Source organism: Solea solea, chromosome 12, assembly GCF_958295425.1.
Source record: "Solea solea chromosome 12, fSolSol10.1, whole genome shotgun sequence".
NCBI classification, from domain to species: domain Eukaryota; kingdom Metazoa; phylum Chordata; class Actinopteri; order Pleuronectiformes; family Soleidae; genus Solea; species Solea solea.
In genome coordinates this window covers 13,403,129-13,424,016 of record NC_081145.1, presented here as the reverse complement: position 1 = coordinate 13,424,016, position 20,888 = coordinate 13,403,129, and the positions used below count along the sequence as shown (strand labels likewise).

The 20,888-nt window shown below is 41.2% G+C and overlaps 3 protein-coding genes across 4 annotated transcripts; 1 reads left to right on the top strand and 2 right to left on the bottom strand.

Moving 5' to 3' along the window:
• Positions 1–45: 45 nt before the first annotated feature.
• Positions 46–6,191, bottom strand: fads2 (fatty acid desaturase 2). 2 transcript variants are annotated; one of them, XM_058646418.1, is made up of 13 exons: positions 5,783–6,191; positions 4,149–4,446; positions 3,897–4,007; positions 3,133–3,330; positions 2,932–3,033; positions 2,737–2,862; positions 2,231–2,291; positions 2,071–2,147; positions 1,766–1,863; positions 1,332–1,428; positions 1,155–1,234; positions 552–677; positions 46–407 (listed from the first exon to the last, which is right to left on the bottom strand). In XM_058646418.1, the coding sequence occupies exons 2-13, from the start codon at positions 4,356–4,358 to the stop codon at positions 356–358; spliced, it is 1,338 nt and encodes a 445-aa protein (XP_058502401.1). In that variant the 5' UTR covers positions 4,359–4,446; positions 5,783–6,191; the 3' UTR covers positions 46–355. The 2 variants fall into 2 exon arrangements, with proteins under 2 accessions (XP_058502401.1, XP_058502402.1); XM_058646419.1 differs by having other exon boundaries at positions 5,786–6,191.
• A 5,212-nt stretch (positions 6,192–11,403) lies between these two features.
• LOC131469545 (leucine-rich repeat-containing protein 10B) lies at positions 11,404–13,735 on the top strand. Its single transcript, XM_058644604.1, has one exon. It carries the CDS (start codon positions 12,198–12,200, stop codon positions 13,380–13,382), a length of 1,185 nt encoding a protein of 394 aa, XP_058500587.1. The 5' UTR covers positions 11,404–12,197; the 3' UTR covers positions 13,383–13,735.
• saxo4 (stabilizer of axonemal microtubules 4) lies at positions 13,716–18,529 on the bottom strand. Its single transcript, XM_058644605.1, has 11 exons — positions 18,269–18,529; positions 18,044–18,173; positions 17,307–17,469; positions 17,162–17,207; positions 16,963–17,063; positions 16,684–16,755; positions 16,486–16,572; positions 16,341–16,403; positions 16,147–16,241; positions 15,687–15,791; positions 13,716–15,609 (listed from the first exon to the last, which is right to left on the bottom strand). The coding sequence occupies exons 1-11, from the start codon at positions 18,345–18,347 to the stop codon at positions 15,591–15,593; spliced, it is 960 nt and encodes a 319-aa protein (XP_058500588.1). The 5' UTR covers positions 18,348–18,529; the 3' UTR covers positions 13,716–15,590.
• Between the last annotated feature and the right edge of the window lie 2,359 nt (positions 18,530–20,888).

Sequence of the window (20,888 nt, the reverse complement as noted above, 5' to 3'; positions counted from 1 at the left end):
CTATGTAGGTGATGGAGACAAATGTGGAACATTCAAACTCAAGAGTTTTCATTTGTCTCTGGAATCGTCATGTTTTATTGATCAATCAGTATCATATAATAGATACAGGAAAACACTGCTTCACATAGCTCCCTATCATTTCACTTACTGTTTTGATTACACCATGATACTAAGTCTGAAGGCTATGAAAACTAAACAAAAAAAAAGACACTAACACCAACAGAGGAAAAAAAGAAAGAATGATTATTTCAACATTTCACTGGATCATAAAACAAAACACAATCAATTCATGGTGCGTAAGAAAACATTACATGTACGTGTGTGTGTGTGTGTGTGTGTGTGTGGGAGGGAAATATCATTTATGGAGATATGCATCCAGCCAGAGGTCTCCAGAGGCTTTCAGTGACCTGAAAAACAAAGATGAGAAAAGAAACACGAGTTAATAAACTGTTGCGTTCATTTATCAAGGAAGTGGTCCAGCTATCCAGCATGTGTCACAGTAAATGTGCATAGACAGACAGACAGACAGACAGACAAATAGTTAGACTTACTTGACTATGTCAGCGAAGCCTTGCCACATTGTTTTCACCTGGTAGGACATACCATGTTTTTCACAGAGTGCACGGACCTGCGGGGCCACCAGTGAATAGTTGTGGCGAGGCATCCTAGGAAACAGACTTCAGAGACAAAAGAAAGACTGTTTTCAACAGCTCATGTTTCACACATTTGTTTTTAAGCAGTTTATTACACTGAAGGACGCCAAGTACAGTCAGTCCAACTTCTATAAAAAGAAGCAACACTTTTACACATCAACCTTTTGACAGGTTACTTTTACATTCACATGTGTCTGTTTGTTGTTAGGGTCAAGACTTGAGTGCAAATCTCTTCCAAGGGTGGCCTGGCCAAGAGGTCAACAGGGCACGTCATAGTAAATATTAGAAATATATAAATGTGTATTGTTAATTTCACAACAAAAAAAACTAAACAAATATTGAGTGGTGGACACACAGCTGATAAAAGCCTTTTGTGTCTGTAGAATGGTTGAATTCAATTGAACATCAGACTGCTGACATTGCACATCAGGAGGCCTGAGGTTTGTTTTGTTTGACCTTTCGCTCACAATTCCACTTTCAAGACTCAGTAATTTGACATACTGATGTTCGATTTGAAAGTTGAGGTGTCCGCTAAACCAGTCGTTGAAGGAGGACTGCTCGACGTTGCAGGTGGCTTGCAGCTAAAGAAGTAGATGAGAGAAAAAAAGAGTGCAGATGATAAGATGATACATGAGCAGCACCTGCAGGTCACAGCAGTTAAAGCAGTTTCCCAGTTACCTGCATGGTTAACCAGTCCTGGTGCTTCTCGTAGTCAATGTCCATCGGCAGATGATTCATCTGAGTCACCCACACGAACCAGTGACTCTCCAAAAACCTGAAACATTGACAACAATAGTCCATGAAGGCCATTTTGCATCATGTACTCACGGCGCTGCATACAATGAACTAGAGGTCCTCCATAATTGTTTCCATTAATATATTTAAATTGAAAAATAATAATGTAGGACTGAGCATTACATGTCTTTTACATGTTTAAAGGTGTGATGTGACATTGTTCCTCAAAACTGTGAGGTTTTGTGTGAACGATCTACAATACTAGTGTAGCGCAACATATCTGCTAGTTTGGAGTTTATTAAAGGTATAACGAAACATAACAAAATCAAATCTTTCACAAAGACAGCAGAAAAAATTCAAGTAACCAGACGTTTTACCTGACAAAGGTCATGAGAGCCAGTGAACCAAACACACCGAACAGGGGTACGTAGCAGTAGAAGTAGCGAAGATAATACGTCATGGCCCAGGACAGATCCTTTACAAGACAAGCAAGTTAATATGGTTTATATGATCTATAAGATATCAAGAACTAATACTCATATTTGCATGTGTCAATTAGATTCTGCTGTGTTTTTGCTCAATTATTTGTCTTTAAATTAGCAGAGATGTTAATGTTAATAGAGATTAAGAGCGGCTACGTAAACGTAAATGTCACTGTACTGCACAGGAGACAAGGACTTACCACCCAGTCACGGCGGGAGAGCATGGTGTACATGATGTTAAAGTTGTAGAAAACTGGAATGAGCAGAGGAGGTCCCACTACAAGAGAAACAGATGGCAAACATTGCTGTAAAGTGCTCATGGTTTCATTCATTCTTTTAAATGACTCGTGCAAAACATACCAAGAAAGAAGTACTGGTGTTGATGCTGGTAGGGCATGTTTTTAATCTTTTTTACACCGTACTGGAACAGAGAGGATCAAATTTGATGTTAATATGACAGGCCTGTCGTCGCTGACAGGATTTGGCATGGGTACTTGGACGTGTACTGCAAAAACAGGCAGAAACCTGAAAACTAAAAGTCCACGACTGACAAAATGTTGTGTACATATGTAAAATAGTTCAAAGTTCAAATTGTAAATGTGAAATTGTTTGTTTACGTCACTTTAGAGTTCCTATTTTGTTATAAACTTGAAAAATCCAAATGCGTTTTTTGTCTTTTATTCCTTCAAACTGTTGTTGCACAGTCAAAACACAGAGTAATATTGAATAACTGTCATTATAGAAAGGTGAAGAACTCACTGAACATTTTTTGACAATTCTACAGCCATAAAATCAAGATAAATCCTTATAATTATGGTCATAAGAGGGTTAAAGACTGTGATTGGAAACTGTGTTGTGCTACTTGCCTCAACAGGCTGTGTGGTACCAAGTACAAAGACGTCCATCAAGTTGATATCAGGGTCCTTTTTGAAGACGTTGGGTTTAGCGTGGTGCTGGAAATGTCGATGATTCCACCAGTTGGCAGACGCTCCCTAAGAAAACTATCTTTTAATATCTACGTTTAAAGAAAGGAAACAGTGCAAAGGATCAATATCCATCACCTTTAAATGACCGATGACAACCTTGTGCACTAGATGATTCCAGCGGGACTTCTTGAAGACAGACAGGTGGCCAAAGTCATGCTGCAGCCACCCAGCCTGTGCCTACAGGGACAAAAAAAAAAGAAGAAAAAAGACAGTAAGCATTTTAACATTTCTTTGTTGTGCAACTGTTAGGGCAAGAGATGATGACGTTGGCGCAACCTGAGCAGTTGCCAGTAGGACTGCACAGAGGATGGTCAGTATCCAGTTGCTTCCCCAAAGCCATATCATCAGCCAGGCGAGGGCCTCTAGCAGCACAATGTGACCAAGGTGGAGGAAGAAGAACAAAGGCTGAGCTTGAAACAGACCCTGGCTCTCCACCTGAGCACGTAATGCGTGGAAGTCCTGTATTAATCCTGCCTGACAACAAAGAAGAGGAGGATAAGGTGACACAGAAACATCCCATAAAGCTCACACAGTCAGGAAGTGCAGTGTCACAGTTTTTAGAGCTTTTAAGGACGGGCACGATGTTAGGGTTTTTGATAAAAATGTAAAAAACAAAGGCAGTTGTCGGAGGATGAGTGTCCAGAATTTCTTGTCTGACTGTCTTATTGTCCTCAGGTGTCTCAGGTGTTATCTTCAACAATGGAGACCAGGCCAATCACAGAGGGTTTACAGGACAATAGGTGAAAGTATCTGGTGAGCTGGCAGGTTCAACTTAGCAACACGAGAAACGCCTTAACTGAAACCAGCATAACTTAACATTTTATGAATTTCCCTAAAATGATCACTATGATGTGGGTATAGCTTGTAATAAAAAACATATTTATATTCACACGGTAAATCAAAAACTGATCCATACTTAATTTAACAACAATTAACAATGTTTGGCCTGTGTGTGCAAAGGAAAAAATGCATCTTAGTTTTAGTTTTAGGATGAAGAAGTGATGGACCCTTCAGGGGTTGGATGGATTGATGGCTCTCACATTTTTGTTTCCGTCATGGCTGGGCTCTGATGGTGCCAGCTCTCCAATCAGCAGAGGCTTCAGAAACTTGTTCACAAATTTGGCATCTGGATGAAAAGCAGCAAATGCCTCCTGGAAAACAGAGATGACAAATGACTTCTGTGAAGAAGAAGAAGAAGAAGAAGAAGAAGAAGGAGAAGAAGGAGAAGAAGGACATCTTCCACTGACATTGACAGATGTGTTGGGTTTTATTTCAAAGGAAATAACACTTACCGTGGCGTCCTGTCCAGCATAGTGAGTGATGACACGAAACCCTCCTGGATGTCTTTTTGACCACTGAGTGGTGTTGTAAACCTTTCGATCTATAACCAGCCACTGGTCATTCTTGCTGCTGTGGCTCTGCACCTCCTTCCAGGTGTACACAGCTCCAGCGTGTCCGTTGCATAGCTCTCCAGGCTTTGTCAGCTGACCTCCGTTTCTCATCCTCTCCTCCCTGCTGTTCCTGTGTTGATCCACGTGTGCACTGAAGTGCCTGCAGTTGTGGTTGAGCTCTTCCACCAGAGTCTGACACCTGGATGTAAAAACTGTGTTAAACACCCTTCTGACAGACAGACGGTGACAGACGGAGCAGAGGTAACAGCCGGCAGTGGAAGACTTTTTTAATCCCTTTAGTTTGACCATCAAGCCGAGTGAAAACAAAGAGTTGAGTCTATTCACTAATAATTGATGATGAAATCCGACATTAAGGAGGCTTCAGGTGGTGAGGTCAGGTGGGTGTCACAGGCGTTTGTAGCATTAGTCTGAATCAACATCAAACATTTATCTAAATGTCAAGAATATTCTACAATAGAATTAAATGACTTGTGTTAGAATACAGTGCTTAACAAATGTATCAGACCACCGCCCAATGTAAGGTTTATGCCACAGCCGCCCTAAATTAACAGCATTGGTCATTATATATATATATATATGTATATATATATATATATATATACATATATATATATATATATATATATATATATATATATATATATATAAACTAGTACAAACTGTTTCTGTAATGGTTAATACGCCAATATGTAGAAGCTCTTTAACCAAAATGCTAAAATATAATTATTATCTTTATCCACGAATTTACTGTTTTACAAAAAAAAAGCACATTAATATTTTTTTGATTAAGATGTGAAATTACAATCATTTACTTGCATTCCTGAACAGAAAGAGAGAGCACTTCTCAGAGAACAAGCCCAGTGAGCCTGGCTCACATTTGGGTATAAAAAGGTGCATTCACTTTGTTATTTGCCGAATAAATAACAAGTATAACACTTTTAAACAAGATTTGAAAGATTTATAAAACATTTTATGTTTTCTCGGGATCTAATACATTTGATAAGCACTGCATATTTATTCTGCAAGTTTTTGTTGGACTGTAGGAGGAAACCGGAGAACCTTGAGAGAACCCACTGACACGAGGGGAGAATTATGTAAACTCCACACATAAGAGTCCCATGATCCAACCGGTATTCGAACCGGAGACCTTCTTGCTGTGAGGCAACAGAGCTCGCCACCACGCCTAGGTCGCGTCGCTGTTCGTTCAGTTGTTTCACTAACAACGTAAAACAAAGGAAACTCCCTTAATCCCCCAGATTAAAGCAGACCAGTGTAACATCAGTCAGGTGTTACATGTTACTATAGCAGCGCATGTATTATGGTCTGTAGCCGCCGTACATCACATGCGACTTGACAACGGACGATCTAAATTCCGGACCACACTAACGACCGGCGCGGCGTAATGTACTGGCTGTATAATGTGAAACAGGCTGTCCAGCCCTCAGGCCCACCATCATCCATCCATCATCCATCATCCATCACACGGTCAACATAAACATACACTTCATACTCACAACCTGCAGATCTGTCCTCGTCTCCACGTCCACGTCCACGCAACACCACAACTGTGTTTGACTCCGCTCAGCTCAATTTTAACGAGCGCACATCCACACACTTGAGTCCCCCTTGATAAGAGGCTCGTTCAACCTCTAATTCAGTGTAAAGTCCGAGCCGATCATTCGAGCGGTTCTGGGCCAATCGGCGCACAGCATATCCAGAGAGAGCGAGGTCATTGTGTGCAGTGAGTTCACACAGCGAAAGCTCTTTGTTCTGTGGCCCGCTGAGTTCCCATGACAGGGTCAGCACACTGCGGGAAGTCAGTCTGAAATTACATATGTTACATCAAAATTCACATATACACGTAAAGTCAACGCGTCAAGCTCTGTCTATACTGTGTGTGCGTGTGTCTGTGAGTGTAAAACAGTCAGCATCTCTGCTTCTATGGACCAAATGCCCGAATTTAACCCCTGACAGGTGTCACGCCTGTCATGGTCGACAGAGGGCAGCAGAGTAATGACATTTATACATTATGTTGAATGGTCATTACATTTACAACGTGTGCAAACAGCACTTCACCTCATGAACTTTCCCCTAGTATATTAGAATTTTACATTTTTTAAATGTTTTGGAAATTAATGTTGACATGTTTTGTATGTCAGGTAATGAGTGGGAATAAAGTTGATTAAAAAGTCACTTTTTAGTCAACTTTATTGTCTGAAGCGGTTTAAAAACAGCATCCTCACTCAACTAATAGTTGATGATTTTATTTATTTGTCCTCAAAAATAAGGGAAACGATTCATGTAAATGAGCTTGTGTTGGCCTGCAATTCCAAATGGAATAAACAAGTGGTGTTAATGTGTTTGAATGAAGTTGGCATTAAAGGTTTACAGAATTGGGTAAAGTTTCCACTTTATATTCTTTAAATGTATATTCTTCAAATGACAGTCTAATCATAATATTATATTTTGCATATTTAATACCTGCAATAAAAACAGCCGATTCGTTGCACTGCATGTGATGCAATACATGCACGATAGATTTATTTTGCTGATATTCTGTAATACTGAGATAAGACACGTACAGTTGCAGCTCCAGGTAATGGTAATAAAATATTGATTCATTGATTAGGCTTTTTGTCCTCTGTTTCTCAGAAGGTCAAATGTTTAAATAAAAAAAATGTGTTCACTTACTTTGGTTATCTTATTTTAAATAATATGTAGCATGTTTTTCGTAGTGTAAAAACATTGACATTTTATGGCAAAGGAAATGGTTGGGCTTGGAAATAGGATCTTCAGAAAATATGTAGGCAAAGAAACTAATTGGGACCCTTCACCATCCCTCCCCACCCTCATCACCTGTGCACCCTAAGCCCTTGTAAAAATGCAGAAATAATAAAATAATTAATCTAATATTCTTTATACCACACACACACACACACATAATTTAAAAAAACTGTTATTGGGTGCGTCCTAACCCTGTCGCTGATCAGGAACTGTGGATCTAAATGTGCGGCTTTCGAGCAATTTGCAGCAATATTTGCCAAATCTTCTAAGTCCAAAGGTCGCCTGACCTCCTGTTCAATAGAAACTGGAGCCAGCCCTGAGAGTCTTTCCAGGCGAATGGTGGACCTTTAGGTAAGTCTTCATAAGCTTCAGACTTGAGAAGCATCTCTCACCAGCAGAAACTGTGAGAGGCTTTTCTCACGACCCTCCCACCAGTCAGAGGGGGCCCCACAAAGGGGGTTTTGATGTAGCAGTGGTGAGCTGCATATTAGTGAGGTTTTAGGAGCTTCATGGATGTCACTGCAAAATATACCATTAGGACCGGCTCTCTGGAGGCCACTTGTTACTTGTGTTTTTTCAGGGGCCCCAGAAGTGCCATTACGGGTGTTAGGATGTAACCATAGTGAGCTGCATATTAGGAGGCTTTATGGCTGTCACTGAAAATGTACCTCCCTTTCTTTCTTTGGGGTCCTGTCAGTGTGCCTCTATTACTGCCCATTCTGCCTGTACAAAAGTATAGAGAGGCATGTAGGATTTTTAACAGTGAAGCATGAAGGTTAAAGACAATGTTTGACCAAAACTAGTACAAAAAAAAAGCACAACAGGCACATTCATTTATCCCAAAGTAAAATGAGACAGTTGTAAACCATAAAATAATGTGAAGTGTTTTTAAACTGAAGAAATACTGTTATCATACGCCTTCATGAGAGACTTCATGTACTGCTGTAACACTGTATAAACTGCCAGCTACTGTCGGTTGGGAGAGTTCAATGATTTAGAGTGCACATATGTACCTAATAAAGTGATGACTGCGTGTGTATTACAATCAAGTTACACATTTATGCTTGACAGTATCACGACAAAGTAAATGTTCACTGCACAACGTAACAGATAAAGAAAAATTAAACATTGCCATTTACACTGGTTGCTATCACGATACTATCAATGACTCCACTTCACGTGTGACCAGAGCCACTGACCTCATTTAAAGGTTGTGCTTTTTGGAACAGTCACTCTCTCAGTCAGTGAGAGAGTGCTGAAGCCCCACAACATTAAAGAAGCAGCAAGAACTGCTAACCCTAACCCTGGTGAAGGGGAAACCAAACTTGTGACCATCTCTATAATTATGTATAAGGGAGTTTTGTGCAATAAGCTTATGTACAATTCCACCAGAGTGCAATAATTCAAGGGGCCAGGTGCAATCACACTTCATATCGTCTGCGCTGCAAACTTGTGCAATAATTGACCCGTCTTTCTATATTAAGCACTTTACTCTCATTTGATAACACTGGCACTTTATTATCAGTTGTTGCGTTTTTTATTGTTATATATTTGTACTCTAATAACCCCAACCTTTCCTCCTTGTGTAACTGTATATATCTGTGATCTCTAACATCGTTATGTTTTTGCCTGAAAGTAGCCTCAGGCCACAACCTGGCATATTTACATTTGAATGTTTATTAATATGCATTGTCCCTTTCTTAAAACAAAACAAAAAAAACAACCATTTTTAACACAGAGTCAGCCTGAAAAACACAAGTTAACTGGTTGCTGCTGTCCAGGCAGACCTATCAGCAGGGACTAAAACCCGTAACAACGAGACACCACCGCTGGTATACTTGGAGAAATCCTGCCAACTCCAGCGGAACTACGTATTAACAGTCAGGGCACCTCGCGTCCAAGAGTGTCCTGCCCGGACAAAATGTGTGCCTCTTTTGTGGAGCACAGTTCACAACGACTTTCTGCCAGTAGTATGCCTCCATGCATATAACCGTTTGAGTTATGGTGTTAATGTACGATGATGATTTTTCCTGTGAGACATTTGTGTTAAACGTGGTCATAGCTGTTATATGAATTGCTGAGTAATGACATGTGAAATTCCTTCACTGTATTTCTGAGATACGGAGTTAAAGATAGTGACGTTACAGTGACCTTTCACCGAGTCGCAGTGGAACGGCGCTATTTCCGCATATGTCACAACGTATGCGTGAGCAGATGACTTCTGACCCATGACTACTGTTTGTTCAGCGGCATCAAATGATAAAGATACTGTCGGTTACTGTCGGGCTAGCGTGTGTAAACAGTTTGTCATCTATATTTAGAGTGTTTGAGGTTCCTGTGTGTGTGGCCATGTTGTTGAAATCATCATGTCCTCAAACCATGTGCATAAGATGAGCAATAGGTTATATAAGCCAGGCTGAATATGCAAGCATTCTTCTTAAGTCCTTTTTTTCCCAGGGTTAGTTTTCTTTTCTGATACTGTATATTGAAAAATAAAGCAGTGTACTCATATTTGTATAAAATGTTAAAAATAAGCATAGGCTGCTGTAACTGCTCTGAAGACATGGTTGTTTGCACATTAAAAGTCCTGCGGAATCATTGGCCTGTCAGCAAATGCACACGTTGCTTCGACTGTGATCGCTCACCAACTTTGGGAGGAACCACATCCTACATTGTGTTACTTTAAAATATCTATATAACTCTATATAAAAGAAACAATGCATATATATATATATATATACATATATATATATATATATATATATAAATGTATGAGTGTTCAAAAGACATCAGGTGACCGTGAAACAATTGTGCAATAAGCCATTTGTTTTGTGCCTTGTTTCTGTCATTAGGGTCAGCAGAAACTGTTCTGCTTTGTGGTAAAACTGATTTAATATGTACTATTTATTGTATTAAAGAGTGACGGTGCTGGAGGGAAGTGAAATCCTTCACACCCCTGTATTTCTTTGGCTACTTTCAATCCGGACAAAGGCTGGAGAAAGGCCAATGTGATTTTCAGGGTGCACTGTGATACTGACAACATCATTTACATTACCGTTGTTTACACAGAGCTCAATTAACCTTTTGTTTGAGGGCATTTCTTTCTCTGGCAATAGGTTTTCAGTTATGACCTATTGCAAGTTAGTGGTGGTGTTGTGCTGCTGTGCTTTTATAAGGTGCTTTGACGCAGTTTTTGAGAATTTCAAATCATTTTCTTTTTCGGCTTCTCGTGCTTTACATGCTGGCTGGGTCATGCATTGCTTGATGCACATTCAACACATTCACCTCAGCAGTGACATCCATTCACCCCTCTGAGGTCTCCGTCTGTCTGTCCCTCTCTGTGTCTGTTGCTCTCAAACTATTGTGTCATTTAAGGGTCGTTTCAATGTGACGCAGAAATGTGCAAATCAGCTCTTTTGGTCCTCAGCCTATCAGACAGGATTATCCTCAAGCGGTGTGTCTCCCCGTGCGAGTCTCCCTCATTTGTCTGACTCCTCTGCCACAGTTCATCAGACTGACAGAAGCACTGTGCTGACCCCAGAAGCATTTCAAGGCTTTTCTTCAACAGTACGACCAACAAAACACAAAATCACTCCCGTGTCAGTGTTTATCGATCTTTGAAATATGAGCAAATACGAGCGTCAAATACCATGACACGACATAGGACGTTCAATTAATAATCTCATAACAATTCTTTCTTAGTTCTTGCATTTGGGGTCAAGTTGAACATTGTGAGTGTTGGCAGCAGTTTTTTGTGTCTGTTCTGCGTCAAAGCAGAAGTCACATGAAGGCTGTCATCACAGCTTTTTAACTGGTCTATAAAAACCTGCTGAAACAGAAGTCTGTGGCTGCAGCATTTGATACAACCCAGTGCTCGAATTACCATCTTTGGAGGTTGAAGACAGTCTGGGATGATTACTGAGCTTTCACTGTCTATTTGTGTTGTTGTTTAATCATGTATTTAAAGTAGACACATTTGGATTGTTCACTTGCACGAAACAAAAGTGGAGGTGCTAATTATTGTTATTATTAACGTGTCATAACTGAATCAAGACCATACATGGTGGGAGAAAACAGTCAGTACAGCACTGACAATATAATGACAGGAGCTTTCTCCAACATGACGTTTTACATGTAACCACTGACGGATTGTTGGGGTTACCACAGTTCAACACTGGTCTTTGAATGTGATAATAAAAAAAGATTCTGCAGAGCCAAATCTCGCATATATTGTGGTCATAATCTCTGTATTTAAAAACTGTCGCTGTATGTACTCTTAACGCTTTAAGATGTGATGTAACATTTTTATATTAATGTTAAAACATCACTGACAGTGATGCCATTTTCTGAAAGATGGGAGATGGACTACTGCTGAAACTCCTGTGCGCACTCACACGCACGGCTGACCATGTGATGTGGATGCCCTTGGCTCCTGTTACAGAGGAGGGAGGCAGCAATCAGTTGAAAGTAAACCTTCACACTGAGCCGGTCCATCTACAGTCGTTCTGCACTTTCTCTCTCCAGCTCGGATTGTAACTTTTGGCCTCTAACGCGGAGCAGCTGCATTCACGTACGGACCGACAGACTTCTTGCTTCTCTCTGCCGCTGGTCAGGTCACTGAGCCGGAGGCAGTGACTATCTGAAGTGGCTCTGATAGAAAAACCAGACCAGAGCACAGATGACTTTAACGCTGTGCAATTTTTTCTCTTAAAAGCCTCAAGGTGGTTAAAGCGGAGGGGAAAGGGTAAGGACTGCAAGAATTCATTGAAGTTTAAAATTCAGCTGTACTTTGTTGAGTGTGACTACCAGCAATATTATTACAACTATTATTATTATTACTACCACTACTATTATTACTACTATTATTATTATTATCAGTACTATTACTCCAGGCTTTGTTAGATATTTGACTCTGCTGTTGTCATGGTGAGGCACAAGATGAAAGGACAAAAAGAAACCTGACAAACTGCTAGAATATGGCTGCAAGACTTTTCACTGGACTGGACTATGATGCTGTTTGCAGTCAGCTGGTTGAACCACAAAACAACAGCAGCTGCCAGTCAAAGGGTTAACCTGTCACAGACACCACCTCATCATATGACTCTGTCCTGGCTCACATAACAGCCGAGGGCTGCAGGCCCCAGCATGGGCAACTCCTCAGGAAAGGGCGAGGGTGAGGAAGAAGAGGAAGGGGGCAAGGATGGCGAGGAGGCAGAGACCAAAGAGGAGAAGAAGAAAGAGGATGAGGTCGAGGTTGAGGAAGAGCTTCCTCTGGGTGTGGAGGAGCTGTTCGAGAGTGGAGATCCTGTGCTGGACTTGAGCTACCGTAAATTCAAGCGCTTGCCATCACGTGTCTGTGGACTGACGCACCTCGAGAAGCTGTATGTTTGCGGGAACAGGTTGCGCACACTACCAAGCAGCATCTCCGAGCTGCATGGTCTGCGCATACTGGCTCTGGACTTCAACAAGATGGAGGATGTCCCTGAGGCCATCTGCCAGCTTACTAACCTCACTCGCCTCTACCTGGGCAGCAACCGGCTGATGAGCTTTCCACCTGAGCTTAGGAACCTGCAGAGCTTGCGCTGCTTGTGGGTGGAGAGCAACTACTTTCAGAGTTTTCCACAGGAGCTCTATGACCTACCCAACCTCAAGTCCCTCCAGATTGGGGACAACCGGATGAAGACTCTGCCCTCTGACCTGCCACGTATGGAAGCTTTAAGGGGATTATGGCTCTATGGGAACCGCTTTGATACTTTTCCCAAAGTCCTGCTGCACATGAAAAACTTAGAGATCTTAGACCTTGACCGGAACAAAATAACAGAGTTTCCCAGCCTGAAGCGCCTCAAAGCTTTGCGCTTGTTCTCCTATGACCACAACCCAGTCAAGGAGCCTCCTAAAGTGGGAGAGGAGGTGCTGGTAGTCGGGGAAGGAGCTGCAGAATTCTTGGAGGCACGTGAGGCCAGAAGGGAGAGGCTAAGAAAGGCCGCAGAGAAAGAGGCAGAGGAGTTGGCTCTGGCAGGCGAGGAGCCGGTGATTCATGGCATCTTGAAGAACAGCAGCTCAAAACCGGCAACAAGTGAAGGGACAAGTGAGGATGCTGATGCTAAGGAGGAAGAGCTCCTGGTTAACGAGGAGGAAGGGGAGGACGGGGAAGGGGAGCTGCCTTTCACAGAGTATGATGAAGCTGAGCTTGAATATGATGAAGAGGGTGTTGAATACGAAACAGAGGAGCTCATATGTGAAGGAGAGGGATTTGAGTATGAGGGTGAGGAGCTGGAGTATGAAAGGTCTCAGATGGACTATGAGTATGAAGAAGGGGAGACAAGCTGAGGGGGCATTAAAAACCCCTCATACATCTGACTGATCTGCTGGCAGGTGCAGGTGCAGGTGGATGGCAGAAAGTCCACATATGAAGTTTGTTTTGTTTTTTATGAAGCAAGGACATTCCTTGCAGTGCTGCTATAGAAATATTTTTAACTGTGAAAATAAAGTTGGGCATTATGATCCTCGAAAACCGGCAAATGGCACCTGTGACATCTCAATCAGCTGAAAATAACCAAATCAGAGCAGGACTCAGATAAAGTGAGTGTGTTGTGAAATAGTGTGCATGGCTAACTCAGTCTTTACGTTTGTTTATTGAGTGTACACAGAGAAAGTCTTCCACTATTAAATATTAACTCCTTTGATGAAGTCATTGTCAATCATTTACAGAAATCTATTTCTGGATCTCAAAACTGTGAAAGCACGAGCTTCCATTTGCTCAGCTGACACAGTGAAGTACTTTCTCACATTTTGATCAGTGTCTGTTTCATGTATTGCAATTCTGCTTAACTCGCCGCTATTTTTATAACCAGGTCCTTGTGCTTATGTAAATGTGTGTATTGGATTTAGTATAACAAACTATTTATTACATGCTAAACACTCTTCCCTGTTGTGTAAGCAGTCCTGTGAGTGTCAGTGCCAAGACAGAGACAGAGACGAGCAGGATTATTATAGCGATGAATAGCTGGGGTGCCTCACCATAGAAGGTAAGTCCTTAGGGAGGTGCTAAACTAAAGCATGGGCAAAAAAGTGTTGAATTAACATGAAAAAAACGGAATCACTCTGCAGGTCAGAGACCCAGGTCCACCATGACCCATGTGTACTTATTTTTGTTGATGACGGCACCTTTCATATCTGTATCTCTATCATGAGATGATGGCCTTGTTCTCCTCTCATCTCTGCACTCATTATTCATGTGGGGGCTCACATGTAATCCAATTCTCTCCTTCTCTCCACATATCCCTTTCTCACATCTCATTGAAAGAGTGAAATATTTATTCCAGCGCTGAAATATTTATGCTCGTTCTTGTGTGGCACTATGTCAACGTCTATGCTGAGGAAACATTTGCAGAACAGGTTCAAATTGGTCGTTCCTTCTAAAACAGATGTGTGTTTAACACATGAAACCATTTATTTTTTACACGTACATACGGACATCTTTCTGCTATAGAACTGCAAGTGAATGTTATTTTCAATATTGACTAATTGTTTGTACAGAAATGAGTAGAAAGGGACCATTACAGGCACCGAAGTGATAAGGGTTCATCCTCTGGGGACCATTCATGTTGTACACAACATTTCCCCCCCAGCAGTGGTGGAAATATTTACCTCCCAATCAAAATGGTGGTCATACAGAAACACCCTGTCATCGCATGAATTAGGAATATGTATTAAAGACATGATATATGCACAGTCCATTCAAATGGCGGGCCCCAACAGATGAGCGAGTTTTCTTGTTCATTGTTGTCTTACAAAATCTAATTTTTTTTAATGCACTTTTTAAAATGTGTCACCTGCTGCTTACTGGCTGCAGAAAATGTCTGGCCCAGCTAAATTGCTTGGTTTGAAAATGCCGCCCAACTGGCCCAACTGTCAGGAAATATTACTTCTTTAGTTGATTTGAATTGTGTTGATAATGTAAAGCCACTAGAGTTCCTAACAATTGGTCCACACCACGTTGTATATGGAGCTGTAGAACATAAATTCACTCCTCCTCCTCCTCGGTCCATACTCTGCAGCTCATTCCAAACATGTGGGTGGCAAACAGTCTGACACACTGCAGATGTCTATGGGAATCAGTGCCATACTCTGTATGAGAGTAATTATTTTGCTCATTGGTTTACACTCCTCTCATTCTCTGTAGGTCAGTGAGAGGAGACAATACATCATCTCCCTCACTCCCTCTTTGGCTTCCACACAAACGTCTGACTGGCAGATTGTCAATTCAAATAAAAAGGATTTTACAAAGAGATAAAAAAAAAAAATCAGCCTTTTTTTGACAGGGCCATTGTGAAACACGGCTAATGTGGGAGTCACTAAGCTCTTCAGGATTTGATTATATGGTAATGTAATACTTCATTTGTCCTTCCTCACAAGTCATGCAAGTTTTATTCCTCCACAAGCTTTCAGAGAAAAATAAACACACCAATTTGTCATCAAAAAAAGCTACAGTTACATTTTGTGATGACCACAAGTTAACCTCTCAGTTGTGTGACGTCAACCCTTAATGATGAACCTGTGAAAATAGAAAGAGGCTGTGTAAGTCAAAGTAAACATCAACATAATAGGACTGAATGTTCATTTTGTGTGCACCTGTCCATGTCCCGACGATTGTAGGCATTTTCCATTTTTGAACTGAGGACTCCTGCACCACCGTGGCTAGATCTCAACTCTTCCAAACCAGCATCAGGAGAGAACCTGGAAATGAAGAGTTTTACTGTAAAAATGACCAGTTCAAAAGAATTTGAATGGTTTCTACAATGCAGCATAGTCCTGGCAGGAAATAAAACCATTAGTGTATGTATACCAATTAGTGTGTATTTATAGATTATCTATAAATCGGTCAAATCAGCTCCTCCTAAACCATGGTAATAATTACACAAGAATACATCTAAAATGATCAGTCAATTCCAATGATATCAAGTGGAGTAGAACAACCTCATTTTCTGTTCTACAGTTCTAAGGTTTTTTGTTTTTTTTACAGTTTGGTTTTTGTCCCTTTCACTAAAGTAAAGTAACGCTGCTTCTTACAGAAATGGCCAAATCCACTTACTTGCTCTTATAATGTGTAGTGAAGTGTAAACAATCAAAGGATTTATTGGGGAACACCTGATTGTTTGGACCATTTAGTAGAAACCCAGTAGGCTCCTAAAAACACACCACATAAGAAACACAAGAGCGTAAAAAAACACAACACAAAACAGCTCCAAATGCCGAGGTTGCACTTATGAAAGGAAAATGCTCAACCTTTTTTCCAATGATCCTCACAGTTGGTGCATTAGTTTTACACACAGGTGTTGACGAGGAGGTCTAGAAAAGCAGATGGAGGAGCGTTCATTTGATGAATTCACAATCTACTGCTGCTGATCATCATGAGGGGCTCGGTACTCACTGCAGAGGCCAAGGGAGCGGTGGCATCGCGACTAAATCCCGTTTCTTGACAAGAACGGCTGCACGGGCTCGGCATCGACTCAGCGCCCTCAAACACATGCACAGAGAGAGAGAGAGAGAGAGATTGTGTCAACCACCATCACACATTATAGAACACCTGCTTTTTCAACATCAGTGTCAGTGAGTGATGTGCAGCCACCTGCAGAAATGACGTAGGTAAGAAATCATTTTTCATCACTGAGGTGTGAGTCTGGTGACGTTCAACCCGAGCCTGAGGTTTGCAAAAACAATAGACATTTATAAGTGTGATATAAAGTCAGTCTTAAATGAATTCCCCTGCCTTTAAACAGCTCTGTGAAGAACATTTTACCCCGTGTATTAACGTGGCTTATTTGTTTGTTGCTGGAGCTGTCACATAGAAGAACAAGAAGATGAATTACTGACAGTATTGTGAGCGACTCACAGTAACCAAACTCACCCTGCAGCTGTTTTCCTCCTGAAAGGTGTTGTAGTGAAGATCTGCTCCTGCAGTAAAACCAGTCTGTTCTCTGGCACCTATATTCACAAGCTTCTGGGACACTGGAACAAGAGTTAAATACAATTTTTGTGCTGTAACATGTTTTATTTTTTTATTTCACAAAACTGTGATCTTGCGATTTAATTCCCTTTTCTTTTACCTGTTGATGTGAGATGATGAGGCACAAACAACCTCTGATATTCGGTCTAAAACACATTGATAAAAACATAGAATTAGTGTTTACAATTATATGTTCTTAACATAATATAACATAAGGTGTATTTATCTTGTTATGAAGTGTGCACCTTCTCCGCGTCGCTCTCTGTTTTCTGGTGAGTCCTCAGCTGATGGAAGCCGCTGTGCCTCCGTCTGTCGGTTAGGTTTGGCAAAAACTTTGAAGAGTCATAGTGGATGTGGGGCCGATAGTGTTGTTTGGTTTGAGACATGAAACTGTCAGACAACAGGAGTCTGCAGACAGAAACAACACGACACGCAGAGGCAATGACAATAAGGCGGTTTGCCACCATCACACGTCGTCTACTTTGTTTTTGGCTGTACCATAGTGGACATGATTGCAATCATTTTGCCCAGTTAGATCTTTTCTTACAAACCTCTCAAGCGTTCCTGTTTGTGAGTCGCGGAACATTTTTGTGATGGACAAATTATTTATTGACTTCTCATTATAACTCCAACCACCTGATTGTATTTAACCCTGGCCACATTCATCACGAGGGGAACAAGGTGCATCAGTTGTAACACAATCAAAGGTTATAATCAGGTTAACTAATCATTAACTAATGATTAGTTAACCTTTTGTTCGCACCTTACTGTAACGTGTTACCACTTTGGGTTATCACAAAATAAAAGAGGTCTGCATCAGACACGTTATCTCTCATGCAGAGACCTCATGTTTAAATGATGATGATAAACGTTGTATTAAACTGAATCCATGTTGTTTGTATGATAATCCCACCTGAAACTGAAAGAGTAACAGAGGTTTTCATGATAAATCTATTGGCCGAACAGAACTGATGACCCTTACCCAAACTGAGGGTTGTCTGTGCGGTCCAAACTGGGCGTGTAACATATAGCCGGCCTCTGGTTTGCTGTGAAGCCCGTCTCACTGGGATGTTTGAGATGAAGTGGAGAGGTGAAGTTCACTCGGCCTGGACCTAAGAGAGACGTGTACATCAAGACCACCAGAAACTTAATCTCAAACTGTGAAAAAAAACAACTGTGTTTGTGAAATAAAAGTTTCCCATCTCACCATGAAAGACCTTGGGTGCATCACTGGTCAGTCGTCCCCTGCTGCCTGTTGTTCTCCTCGACTCAGCCGTCTGTGACATTTGTAATGGAAACCTTCACCAACAACAGTGATGGATAGGAAGGATCCTCATGGCATGTGAGCACTGCTCAAAATGAAAGCAGACCCACACTGTGATACTCCTTTGTTTTTGGGGGCTTTACTCAATCTGCATGTCTGGTTGTGGTAATGTAGGTAAACAGGTCTGTGTTGCTAGGCGATATGGCGCAAGAGCAGAGCAGAGCAGAGCAGAGCGTTACAGCTGAACAATGTGTCCAGAGTGAAAGAATGGCTGCTGTGTATCGAGGTCTGTGCTTCACTGTTGTTGTGTGTTTAAAGACACTTTATGTTGACAAAGAAGGCCTCTTGATTTACTCCAAGAAACTTTGAATGAAATGAGAATAAGTCAGACCCTTAAAAAAGATCTTCTTCTTTGCTGCATTATATGTACATTTTAAAAAAATATGAATATACTGCTGTTATATATTGCACACTTGCACACAAAAAGTCACTTTGGAGTTTCACTAGTGGACTCATTATGTATGCAGTTAACGTATATAATCTGAACCACAACAAAACCACTTCTGACATTATATCAGTTTAATTCTTTTTGAGAATTTAAGTCTGTTTGATCATTTTACCTGTTCTATACAGAGAGACCTTACATTAACACTAACAGGACCTGACCTTTTTTATTTCCACACCTATAGAAAACCAGTGAGCTTCACAGCTTCAGCCTTGACAGTTAGTTGCCCCATGTGTCCACTGGATGGCAGTGTGGAGCCATAGTGGCCCGAACTGTGGTCCAGCCCCGAAAAAAAAATAAATATCTAAGGTTATGTAAAAATGATGGATGGCTTGAAATCTGCATGGCATCTCAAAAACAACCTATGTGCTTGAGAAAGGGAGTTACCACCCACGTCTGATAGAGCGGGAGAAAATGTACACACATCTGCATATAGACAAGACACCAGCAAGAGAAGCTCTGTATTAAATGAAGAACACTGTGATATCCAGTGGACCAAACACTGCAGTCATTATGTCAGGATAAATCCTTAAATAACAATAATTATTAGTTGGGATTCTGGATGTTACTATATCTACAGTATATAATTGCTCAGTCTTTAGATCACTAAACCTGATGATTCAGAATACTCACATCATGCCCACCCCCTTTCTTTTAATTCCCACCTCTACTGATTCCTTCTTTTTTCACCTAATTTCTTTGGTCTCACGCTACTTCTTCACCTCTGTCTCACTTCCTTCCCTTCATCTGTCCACCGCTGGCAGCCAGCATCTTCTCCAATCTGTTGCTCGTGTTGCTGCAGTCTTTCTTGCCTGACACACTGTTGTGTCAAACCAGAGACTGTTCATTATCTTCTGGGAAAAAAAAAAGAAAAAAAAAAGAAGAGGAAACTACAGGGAAACGCCTGCATCATTGAAAGTGACAGTATAATTTCCTGCCTCCTTTCTCTTAAACACAAAGTGCACATTATTGGCATTTCTAATTATGATTTCACTGGGATCTATGGACCAGGAATAGAACAGGCACAGATTTTCATTCTAGCCAAAGATTACAGTGGATGATTTCACTTATTAGAAGAACTTCATCCTGAGTGACGGAGGAGAGGAATGGATCAGTGGAAGCACCTGCTGTACTCGGTTTGAAATGGAAACCTGCAGACTCTCATCTCCCCTCATCTCTGTCGTGCTTATTCTGCCTCATTTGCATAAAACATGACTTTGCTGAGAGGCCAGATTTCTCTTCACAAAATGTCAACAAATATGTAGGGAATAATGCAACCACCGAAACAATTTTTGAGTATAGAAGGAGCTTAAAAGATGAAAAAAAAGGAGGGTGCAGGGGTTCTAAAAATAGATATGATGCAAGCGAGGGTCTCCCGTTGTGTTGATGCTCTTGGCTTGCCTACAGATGTCTGTTGTAGTTCAGGGAGGGACGGAAACCTTGGCCCTTGTCTGCATAGCTCTGCTGGCTCAGAGCTTGTGTGTGTTTCCTGTCCAACTCTGTTGCTGATGTTCTGGGGGGCAGGATCTCAACTGTTTTTCTGTTTATTTAATAACCAGTCTCTATGTCTGCCACACAAAAGCACTAAATCAATACTTAGAGAGACATAAAGGGATAGTTCAAGCGCTAAGACCCCTCTTTTTGTGTCAGGCCTCAGAGCTCTCTCTCTCTCTCTCTCTCTCTCTCGCTCTGCTTCACTGCCTCAGCGTCTTATCTCCTCCCTGGTTCTTTTCTGACTTCTCTACTTAATAGGCACATCTTGCATGGAAGGTTTGGAGTAAATTGCATTGTCATCTTTTCTCATTTAAGTCTCGGTGAGGCACACGGTGACGAGCAGAGCAAATTCAGGTGTACAATAAGCCCATTACAAGTCAAGAGGCACATATTTTTCTAACATGTAGAAGACTGGAATTTCTGTAACTTGATGAGGAAGAGATTAAGAAAAACAGCCTACTTTACTATCATTTTATCACATACTGTACCTCGTTTTATTGTTTGCATTCATACAATTCGATACGTCACAGACATGGACTAAAGTCAAAACTCAGCCAGACGATA